Here is an 11,881-nt window from a genome sequence, read left to right as displayed (position 1 = left end):
ATGAACGGGTTTGTGAAATAATTGCTTAAATGAATATCAGACGTGAAATTATTTGCATGTGTAAGGTATCATTATGGGCAGTAAAATTATCTATGTTAATAAGTAATCTTAACTTCAGTATTCATGCTTTAATTCTTCACATTTCGGGCATGGAGTCCTACACACGACAGACTCCCAAAGAAAATCGTTTTTTTGAATTTTATAGCTGGAGGCGTGGGTCCGCGAGTCTAGCAAGGCGGGAAGCAGTTGCTGGCCCCACCCGGGGCCCGCCCCTGTCGGCGATGACCACGCCCACCGAATGTTGAAAGCCTTATAGGCGAGTGACGTCAGGCCGTTTGTTGTCATTGGCGGCTCCCAAGATGGCGTCCATCATGGAGGGGCCGCTGAGTAAATGGACTAACGTAATGAAGGGCTGGCAGTACCGTTGGTTCGTGCTGGACTACAATGCAGGGTTGCTGTCCTACTACACAGTAAGTCCTTGGAGGCAAATCCCCGGCTGCCTTGGGAGTCGGGATTCCTCGGTGGAGGTGGGGAACAGGCTTTTTGGTAGCCCGGTAGAGGTTGCTAGGATGGGGGTGCCGCCGTACGGGAGGGTTCCCTCGTAGGGGAGGGTTTTGCGCCCCGGATAGCCAATGAGGGTGAAGGAGATGCTCGCGCAGCCAATAAATAGGCACCGGTTGTATGATTTATGGGGTGGGGGCGAGCCGTGTTCTTTTCTTAGGGTCCTGTATTTGTTGGAGAGTAAACAGGGGGGCGCGTTGTAGGTAGGTAGATGGTTGTAGTCGTGGCTTGAAGGGTTCAGTCTCGGGATCTGTGCAGTTTCCACATGTTATCATGGACTTGACAGTGTCCCCCACCAGGCCCTGTAGACGGCCGCGCCCCTTAGCTTCCCTCCAGGGATTGAGGAGCGCTGCTTTCTTAGAGCAGTGGTCTGACGAGCTTGGCCAGGTCCTGGAAGTGACTGGGCGTTGCTCAACATGAAGGATTCTGAAATACCTCCAGTCTGCCCAAGTTGAGTGTGTCTTTCACAGGACTCTCCTCCATTCAGCGGGGGGCGAGCGTAACCGACGCCTTAACTTTTGAGAGCGGAGGATTTCCTACACAGCAAGTCTCTTGTTAGCGAAGAGAGACTGCATAGTGCGATGTCTCCTGAAAGTTATATTCTGGGAAGAGCTAAGTTAAGGGCTTCAGTGTCGTTAAACACACATCAGTGACTGCGGGAAAGGTCCATGAATTGCTGAGAATCTTATGTTCTGTCGCTCCACCCCCGACGCGTTAGAAATGGAAGGTGGGTGGAATTAGAGAAATTACTTCCAAAGGTATTGTCTCTGAATGGTGTCTAGTTAATAATAGCCAATGAGAGGGAGGAAGCCTCTTCAAACGACAAAACAGAATGTCCTGAAGTCTTTAGAAAATAATAGAAGGGAAAAAATTGTGATTATGGAAGAAGGATTAATGTCAACGAGAGGAATGGGGACACTAGTATTGATATTTTTTCGTTAATTTAAATATTGAGCGCCCACTACGTGTTAATTATTATTGCTTTAGGCTAGGTGTGTGTGGATGTGTGTGCTCATGCGTGTGCGTGTGAGCGAGAATCAACAAAGTTCAAGATATTCTTTTCTTGAATCAACAAAGTTCAAGATATCCTTTTCTCTGGAGCTTATATTCTAATAAGGTGGTTCCCTTGATTCTTTTTACTTGCAATAACTGCAGAATAAAGTATTCATTATCCCCATTTTACAGTTTGGAATCTGAGGCTCCAGGCTTTTCAGCGATTTGCTCAAGGTCACAGAGCTAGCAGTAAGCAGTGTTATCAGGAGTCTAAGTAACATGGCTTTCTTTTTCCTTTCACTTTCACCACAGAAATGAGAAAAATGCAATCTTTGAGTTACTAAAGACAAACCTACAGGAGTAAAAAGTAAAAACTTTCACACCAACTTCCTTTCTTTACATAATTTTGAAGGGGGAAAAGACTGAACAAACCTGAATGAAATTTAAATACATTGTTCAAGATTAGCTAGCTATGAAAGAGAGGCAAATGAACATTATATCCTGAAAACTCTGAAATTATGAAATCTCATAGTTCAGATAGATGAAGAGTAATAATAAGTTTCAGTAGAAGTGATAATCAGAAAATCCCATGGACCCTTTCCAGCCCATTCAAAATAATTTCAGTGGCACTATGGAATGAAGTTACTCTACAGATCCCAAATTTGTGTGGGTCTGAATTTAGGGCCACACTGGAGGGGCCCCAAGCTGGGGTTCTTGGGAACTCCTCTCCCAGACAGAATCTTCTTTTTTTCCTGTTTTTCTCACTTTGGCATATCTTTTTTCTGCCTCCTTGCCCTTTAGTTTCTGAGTATCTTGACAAATTTCTCCTTGTCTTTGGCTAAACATGGCTTTTTAAATTATGCTTCTTTCTTCTCCCTCCCATTACTTATCCTCCCTACTGAGATTAAACTATAAAACATCATCCTTGCCAGTAGAAGGAGGTATCATATTTCTCACTAATGGATGTTTAGAAATTTTCTTTTCTTTTTTTTTCCTTGTTTTTTTTGGTGTTAAAGTATTTGTTTGCAGAGAAACAACAGAGAAATATTGTAAAATAAAATGATTTTGTGAAAATAAGATGATACTCAAAGCCAAATTAAAGGAGGTCCAGTAAAGATGAGAAAAGGATAGGTATTCACTTAAAGAGAAAGTAGGAGACACATTGAATATTGGCAGTGAATTCTGTACACTTCAACATTGTTTCATTACATTAGGATTTGGAAGGATGAAGGTACATCTTAATGATCTGCATGCTGCTGATAACTTGGAGCTGCATCTTCCAGGAAGATTATCTGAATAGTTGCACAGCATTTTAAGCAGAGCAGTAAATAGCAAGTCACTCTAATCACTTGCACTCTGGTCTGGCTCTGTAGTTGGAGGTCTGTCTACTCTAGGGTGGCCATGGAAACCCTGAACGAAACTAGATTGACCTTGCTTTAGAGTTGGCCTATACCAAAAATTGATATTGAGATAATCTCAGGGTTTTGGAAAAGATCACGGGAATTGCTGTGAACTAAATAGTTTCACCCAAACCTCACCTTCACCTGAACTTTTGGTCCTGGGCCCAGACCCTTACCTGTCCTCTGGGAATGAATAGTTTTTTTACTTTACATTTCTTTTATTTTCATTTTATGTAAATTTTCAGTTCTTGAAAAACCGTTTAGTAGATATTCTGTTTAATACAGGAACAGAAAAATTAATTACCTTCTTTAGAAAATAGATTTAGGCAACCTTTTCAGGTCACGCTCCTGTCTTTTAATTATTAGAAACAGTGGTTTATTCAGGAAACATTTATTTGGGACTTTTTAATAGGCACTTTATATATGGACTTCCCTCATAGCTCAGTTGGTAAAGACTCTGCCTAGAATGCAGGAGATCCCCGTTTGATTCCTGGGTCAGGAAGATCCGCTGGAGAAGGGAAAGGTTACCCACTCCAGTATTCTGGCCTGAAGAATTCCATGGAGCGTATAGTCCATGGGGTTGCAAATAGTCAGACACAACTGAGCGACTTTCATTTTCACTTTACTATGTATGCCGGAGATAAAAGCATGAAGGAGAGAGTCCCTTCCATCTAGGAACTCAAAATCTTGCAGAATAGACACCTAAACATAATTTCAAAAAAGTGTGATAAATTCTACAATAGAAGTAAGAATAGACTGCTGTGGGAACTTTGCCTAAAAAAAGGCTAGAGAGACGTTTGAGCCGAGACTTAAAGGTAGAAGAGAAGAAGGGCATTTCAGGCAGTGGGAAATATGCACAAATTGGGAAACTTGAGAACATAAAGTCCGTTAAGAAGATAGTGAGAATTTCTGAGCTTCTTTAATGTAAAGGCATGTAGGGAGATAACAGGAGATTGAATCCAGAAGGTATTTGGAGCCATAGGTCAGGCCTGGAGATGAAGATCTGTTAGATTATAGCATAGAATTTGTTAGTTGAATTTGAGGGTGAGCTGTACTGAGTCTTCCTTGCGGCACATGGGTTCTTTGTTGTTGCTCATGGGCTTTTCTCTAATTGCGGTGTGTGGGCTTCTCGTTGTGGTGGCTTCACAGGTTGCGTACACAGGCTGTAGGGCGCAAGGCCTTCAGTGGTTGTGGCCCATGAACTTGGTTGCCCCCCGGCTGTGGAATCTTAGTTTCTGGACCAGGTAGCAAACCAGTGTCCCCTGCATTGGCAGGCAGATTCTTAACCATTGGACCATCAGGAAAGTCCCCTGTTAGTTGAATATTTATTGAGAGGGATAAGGATATAAATTTGGGAACACTGTTTAAACAGCTAACCATTTATGTGAATCATGATCACAGAGAAAGACGAGAAAGGAAAGAAAATTGAAGGAGATATAGATATATGTGAGGAGTTGTTAGACTAGAAAGCAGGTGTTCATACCTTTTGATTATCAAATGTTTATTGAGGATGTACTATGTGCTAGGCACTATGCTGGGAAGAGGGGTTAAAATGGTAAATAAGATGGGAATAGTCCATGTTCTCATGATGCCTAGAGTCTGCCGGGGTGTACATCAAGTAAGAGCTGTGATGGGGAAGAGTAGGATGTTGGGAGGTACACAGGTGGGCAGCTTGCCTCTGTCTTGGAAAAGATTTCCTTGAAGAGGTAGGTTTGCTTTGACCTGAGTGGTGAGTAGAGATTAGCCATGTAAGCAGAGAGGGAAAACTGCTTGAGATAGAGGGAATAGATGTTTTTGAAAGAGACACGAGTAAGGAGCTTGTTAGTCCTGGAATTCAGGCTGTGAGGTGGACAATAGTGCGATGAGAGGGAGAGAGAAGCAGGGGCCAGATAATGAAAGACTTTCTTGGTAAACTGAGCTAAGGAATTTAAACTTTTCACTCAGGGCAGTGGAAAGTCACTTAAGTGTTGTAAGCACTTTTTGTTGTGGAAAAAACTTTCATAATACAAAATTTGTTTGAAACATATACGAAAGATGATAGTAAAATGAATTCCTGTCACCCAGCTTGTGCAGCTATCAATATATGGCTAATCTTGTCTTATTAATACTCCCAAAGCTCCTTCCTACCCCACTGGATTACTGTAAAGCAGATCCCAAATCTCTTATTATTTCATTTGTGAATATTTCAATATGTTTTACTGTGTTTAAGTTCCTTGATTTTTCTCAAACATTCCTTGATTTTCTCAAACCCTCACCAGTTGGTTTATTTGAGTCAGAATTCCAAACAAGAGCCACACGTAAAACTGAGTCTCTTTTACTCTGTAGGCCTTCCCTCCCTCTTTTTCTTTGCCATTCATTTGTTGAAGAAAGCAAATTATTCTCTAGATTTTCCACATTCTAGATTTTGCTGAGAGTATTCTTGTGGTGTATTTAAACATGTTCCTTTAGCCTCCATGTTTCCTATAAACTGATACTTAAAGCTAGAAGCTTAATTAAATTCAGCTTTTTCCCCCCACTTTGGGCAGCAATACTTTGTAGGTGGAACATATTACAAGCATCTCCACTTTCTGATAGTTTGCTTTACTCTACTTCTTTTTTAGAAAAGAACTATTTTCCTGTTTTTGCTAACCAAAAGAAATCCAAAGAGGATTTTTGCTTTTGTGGAAAATACACAAAAAGTGAAAATGGCATTCAGAGTTTTTGTTTTTGTTTTTCCACAGCGAGCTGCTATAGAGTCAGTGAGCGCCCTAAGCAGCAAGAGTGACACCAGCAAGTTCCTTCCCTGGGATCTATGGGCTTCCCAGGTGGCACTAGTGGTAAAGAACCCACCTGCCAATGCAGGAGACATAAGAGATACAGGTTCGATCCCTGAGTTGGGAGGATCCCAAGGAGAAGGGTATAGCAACCCACTCCAGTATTCTTGTCTGGAGAATCCCATGGACAGAGGAGCCTGGAGGTCTGTAGGGTCACTAAGAGTCAGATGCAACTGAAGCGACTCAGCTTGCATGCATGCTGGGAACTATTAATACATAGCAGCAAGCTGCTGTAGTTTTGAACTGTGTTTGTGAGCATCTTTACTTTATCTCAGTTTATTTTGTGCATCTGTTAGCAAGGTGTATCCTAAGGTAATTGCGTCATTGCTTTATGCCATTTTGGCTTAGGGAAGGTTTCTTAGGAACAGAGGGAACCTGTACATCAAGTGGCCCATGATGTCTGGTTGTCTCTCTGTGATTTTTAAAATTAAACAATAGGTTCAGGTAAAGTTTGTATTTGGATTATGGAGAAATAGTGAAGTCCTATTGACAGGATTTCAGTGATTGGATGTGAGTGAAGGGGAAGGAGGAGTTTGATGAAATCCAGGTTTTTAGATTTAGTTGAATGAATGATGATAGGGAAGATAAGTATAGGTTGGGTGGAGAATGGTAGTTGCTTTGGGGCATGTTGAAATTGTAGTAAAGATATTGCATAGTCTGGAACTTAAGAAAAAAATCTGGGCTACAGATAAATATTAGCTTTACACATATGGAGAGATGAGAGAGTGAATGAGTGGGAATAATAGAGAGCTTTAGATAGAACACTGAGAAACACCATTGGATTAGGTATCTATTGCTTTATAACAAATTGGCCATAATGATTTTAGCTGCTTAAAACAATAAACATTTATTATCTGTGACTCAGAACTTTGGACTCAAGGTCTCTCATGAAGTTGCAGTCAAGACATTGGCTATGTCTGCAGTCATTTGAAAGACTTGACTGGAGCTGGAGGATTTGCTTCCAAGATGACTCACTCTCATGTCTGTTGGCAGAAAGCCTTAGTCCTTACTGGCTCCTGGAAGGTGGCCTCAGTTCCTCACCAGCTAACCTCTCTGTTGGGCTACATGAGAGTCATCGTGACAGGGCATCTATCTGGCTTCACCCAGAAGGAGTAATCCAAGTGAGAGCAAGGAGAAAGCTGAAGTGCCTATTTGACCTGGTCTGAGAACATCACTTTTGCCTTCTTCCATTCATTAGAAATGAATCATTAAGTTCAGTTCATGCTACAGGGGATGGGAATTTTAGGCATGGGAAAGAGAATTAGCCTCTGCCTTTTGAAAGGAGTGTCAATTTATGGAGGGATTTTAAGCCATCACAGTCGTTTCTAAGGGATTTGGGTAGAGAAAAGAGCCTGCACAGAAGAGTGAAAAGGGACAGCCAGAGATAGCCAAGAAAAACCAGAATGTGGAGTCAAGGCAGGAACTGGCTTGAATACTGTTGAGACAATTGAATAGATGAAATCTTAAAAATACTCATTGGATTGATCAAGTTGGACATCACTGATGCCCTGAAAAAGAGAAGTTCCCATGGAGTCAGAAGTTTGGAAGTCAGAGTGGTTTGAAGAGTAAATAGGAGGCAAGAAGTAGAGAAGATGAGTTTAGATTGCTCAAGGTGTTTCATTATGAAAGGAACAAAGGAATATGGAACTGAGAGGAAAGAGTTTCTAAGGTAGGAGTATGCTTAAATGTTTTAGGGATGGGAAGCAGGGTATTTATTGAAGATGAGAGTAGAGTTAAGATTTAAGGAATGTAGTAAAGATTTAGATTAGTGGCCATGGGAAGTGGAAAAAGGAATAACTTGGGTCACATTCTGAGAAGGCAATGGCAACCCACTCCAGTACTCTTGCCTGGAAAATCCCATGGATGGAGGAGCCTGCTAGGCTGCAGACGATGGGGTCGCTAAGAGTCCGGCACGACTGAGCAACTTCACTTTCACTTTTCACTTTCATGCATTGGAGAAGGAAATGGCAACCCACTCCAGTATTCTTGCCTGGAGAATCCCAGGGACAGAGGATCCTAGTGGGCTGCTGTCTATGGGGTCGCACAGAGTTGGACACAACGACTTATCAGCAGCAGGGTCACTTTGAAATTAACCAGGTTGTAAGAGGAGCCTCTTGAGAAGCCTATATGCAGGTCAGGAAGCAAGTTAGAACTGGACATGGAACAACAGACTTGTTCCAAATAGGAAAAGGAGTACGTCAAGGCTGTATATTGTCACCCTGCTTATTTAACGTCTATGCAGAGTACATCATGAGAAACGCTGGGCTGGAAGAAGCACAAGCTGGAATCAAGATTGCTGGGAGAAATCTCAATAACCTCAGATACGCAGATGACACCACCCTTATGGCAGAAAGTGAGGAGGAACTAAAAAGCCTCCTGATGAAAGTGAAAGTGGAGAGTGAAAAAGTTGGCTGAAAGCTCAACATTCAGAAAACTAAGATCATGGCATCTGGTCCCATGACTTAATGGGAAATAGATGGGGAAACAGTGGAAACAGTGTCAGACTTTATTTTTGGGGCTCCAAAATCACTGCAGATGGTGATTGCAGCCATGAAATTAAAAGGCGCTTACTCCTTAGAAGGAAAGTTATGACCAAGCTAGATAGCATATTGAAAAGCAGAGACATTACTTTGCCAACAAAGGTTCGTCTAGTCAAGGCTATGGTTTTTCCAGTGGTCATGTATGGATGTGAGAGTTGGACTGTGAAGAAAGCTGAGCGCCAAAGAATTGATGCTTTTGAACTGTGGTGTACTCATGATGTACTCTGAGTATAAGTTAAATAAGCAGGGTGACAATATACAGCCTTGACGTACTCCTTTTCCTATTTGGAACAAGTCTGTTGTTCCATATCCAGTTCTAACTTGCTTCCTGACCTGCATATAGGCTTCTCAAGAGTCTTCTCCTCTTGAGAGTCCCTTGGACTGCCAGGAGGTCCAACCAGTCCATTCTGAAGGAGATCAGCCCTGGGTGTTCTTTGGAAGGAATGATGCTAAAGCTGAAATTCCAGTACTTTGGCCACCTCATGCAAAGAGTTGACTCATTGGAAAAGACCCTGATGCTGGGAGGGATTGGGGACAGGAGGAGAAGGGGATGACAGAGGATGAGATGGCTGGATGGCATCACCGACTTGATGGACGTGAGTCTCAGTGAACTCCGGGAGTTGGGGATGGACAGGGAGGCCTGGTGTGCTGTGATTCATGGGGTCTCAAAGAGTCAGACACAACTGAGCAACTAAACTGAACTGAAGAGGAGCTAGTTGAGATTATAAAATATGATTTGTTTAGTCATGAACTGTAAGTATTTAACACTCTTTCTTGTTTTGTATTGTCTTTATGACATTTCAGAGAGAAAAGTTAGAAATAGTGAGTTAGTAAGTTGTCAGGGTCACTCAAGGTTTTCTTTAAAAGGAATCATTGGAGAAATGATGTGTTTTGCTGTTAACATGCTAGCTGGAAGAGAGTCATAGTGACTTTGCATTTCAAAAACACTGGTAATCTGAACACATTTAAATATTACTTGACAGTCCTTAGCAATGTCTGGAAGGTGATAAAATCTCTCATCTAATTCTTGGATTTTAGGTTTTTGAAGAGCTTAAATATATGTGTTTTTCTTGCAAAGATGTAAAAGAGGGAATCTCAGATTCTCCTAGAAATGTATCAGCACCACTCCCACCAAGCATTTAAAAGTGAATTTATACTTTTGTAAATAAACTTCTTGGTTATATCAAATGTTTTTTATTAAGCTTACATGGTACATATTAATAATCCAAATTAATAAAGTAGCTTTAGAATTGCAAAAGGAACACAAGAAAAATTGTACCTAATCTAAATGCCCTGAAAAGAAGTATGTGGAAATTTTATGTCTTGTGTTTTCTTGAATACCCTAGTCAGCCTTAGTTTTTCTCTTTTTTGATTTTTTTTTTGTTTGTTTGACTGTGCTGTGCATGGCATGTGGGATCTTAGTTCTCCAACCAGGGATGGAACTTGCACCCTCTAAAGAGTAAAGTGTGGCGTTTTAACCACCGGACCGCCAGGGAAGTCTCTCTTGCATCCTTTATCTGTACAGCAAGCTTGTAAACTCCTTGATAGTACTACTAGCATGATAATTTTCAAGCCCTATAAATATAGTACATCATTCTCATAGTGAATGCAATGTCCAAGGCCCTTTAAGAGATGTGATGTAGAAGATTGTTTTGGAATCATTGCTTATACAGCCTTGTAAATTTTGCAAAATATACTGATAACAAATGTGTTTATGGCTTATGTAAAACCTGATTAAGCTTGTATTAATAACAATGGCTTTGTTTTAATCATCCTTACCCTGTAGAACTGTGTGGGATCTTTTGGTTAGTGTGGTACATCAGACAAGCAGTCAGTTCTTGCTTTATTGCAGGCAGTTTTGTTGATGATAGTAATTTGTAGAAGGATAGAAAGCAGAGCTATTCTTAAATATGCCACTGTTATATGTGGCAGTTGTCATAGGATTAGATTTTCAACTAGTTGTATAATGTCAGTCAAAGCTAGCTAGAACAATGCTCAAGAGAGTTAGATTAAGGACCTATTTCCTTTTACTGCTTATAGAGAAAAACAAATGGCCAGCTGAGTCTTTTTCTTCTCATTTATTATATTGTAAAGGATAATCATCTTAGACTAATTTAAACTAAAAAATTTTACTTTTTTGGTACATGATACATGGAATCATATAAATGAAATCATATTTGGGGAAAGTATTTTGAGGTATTCAAAATTATTTTTTTCCCATTCACATGACAAAGATTATTATGAATGTTAATATTCTGATTCCTGGAGTTTTTTCACATTGAGCCTTCATGCTAAATTGTCTACTTACTTAATTGAATGTATTTTATTTTAGCATTACTCTTATGGCACAGGTGGACAAATGAAATATTGGATGAATATTTGGTTTGTCATTCTGGCAGCTGCCTCTAGTCTCTTGATCTTCCTCTTTCCTCCGTCTCTCATAAATGATACCATGCTTCCCAGAGACAATAGAGTTCATTTGGTGGGAACACTCTCAACTCCTTGTACTGCCACCTATTGGTATAACTATTTTCCTGCCTATCCTTCCCTGCGTCCCTGACATAATGGAAGAAGTAATCCTTGGGTGGGCTTTCCTGGTGGCTCAGTACTAAAGAATCCCCCTGGCAATGCAGGAGATGCAGGTTCAGTCCCTGGGTTTAGAAGACCCCCTGGAGAAGGAAATGACAACCGACTGTAGTATTTTTGCCTGGAAAATCCCATGGACAGAGGAGCCTGCCAAGCTACAGTCCATGGGTTGCAAAAAGAGTTGGACGCAATTTAGCAATTAAGCAACACCACCAATCCTTGGGTGTTCTGGATTCCATCTACTCGCGAATTTTTAGAGAATCTCAGTCTATAGGTTTTTCTCCTTTTTCTGCTTTCTCCTTCCTCTCGCCCATTGTCTTCTACTTCTTTCTATGTACAGACTTTTGTTGTTTAAGAATATTTTGCAATATAACAACTAAACATCATAGTTGTAACAATTTCATATGGAAAATTTTAATACGTTTTGGGATTGCCTGTTGCTTTTCATTTTTTTGGTACAGTTAGTTTTGAAATTGGAAAGTGTAAGCCCTTCAGCTTTGTTCTTTCTCAAGATTGTTTTGGCTATTCTGGGTTTGCTGAATTTCTATATGAATTTTAGGATATACTGACTTTTTCATTAACAAATAAACTTGGGCTATATCTCTCTCAAGTTGAAAAATATCTCTGCTAATTCTATGTCCCCCTGGAAAAACCATCTTCACCTCTTCTTCAAGTTAGATAAACCTATTGAAAGAGTCTTCTACATTGTCTGTCTTTATTCATGCATTTACTGTACAGCAATCTGTTTTTACCTCCAAATTTCACTGAATATCCTAGCAGAAGTCTCCAATGAAAGCTTTGTTGCTGAACCCAGTGGGTGCTTTTAACTTTTCATTTTAGTAGCACTGTCTCTGCAGAATTTGACATTATTACTCTTTATTTTAAATTTCAAAAAGATAGTTTCATTGCTCTTGAAGAGATGCAATATATTCTTAATTTTAAAAAAATTGAAAAAGCATATAAAATAGAAAGAAGCAAAGTACTACCT

At 40.4% G+C, this 11,881-nt stretch overlaps 1 protein-coding gene across 6 annotated transcripts in view; it reads left to right on the top strand.

The window, feature by feature from the left end:
• The first annotated feature begins 329 nt into the window (after positions 1-329).
• Positions 330-11,881, top strand: part of OSBPL9 (oxysterol binding protein like 9) — a 164,281-nt gene continuing 152,729 nt past the window's right edge. For all 6 annotated transcript variants that reach the window (XM_061411993.1, XM_061411994.1, XM_061411991.1 and 3 more), the window contains exon 1: positions 330-470. In XM_061411993.1, coding sequence (XP_061267977.1) covers positions 360-470 — 111 coding nt within the window. In that variant the 5' untranslated portion in view covers positions 330-359. The remainder of the gene's footprint in view (positions 471-11,881) is intronic.

The sequence above is a fragment of the Bos javanicus genome, chromosome 3, assembly GCF_032452875.1.
Source record: "Bos javanicus breed banteng chromosome 3, ARS-OSU_banteng_1.0, whole genome shotgun sequence".
NCBI classification, from domain to species: Eukaryota; Metazoa; Chordata; class Mammalia; order Artiodactyla; family Bovidae; genus Bos; species Bos javanicus.
This window is presented reverse-complemented; position numbering and strand designations above follow the sequence as displayed.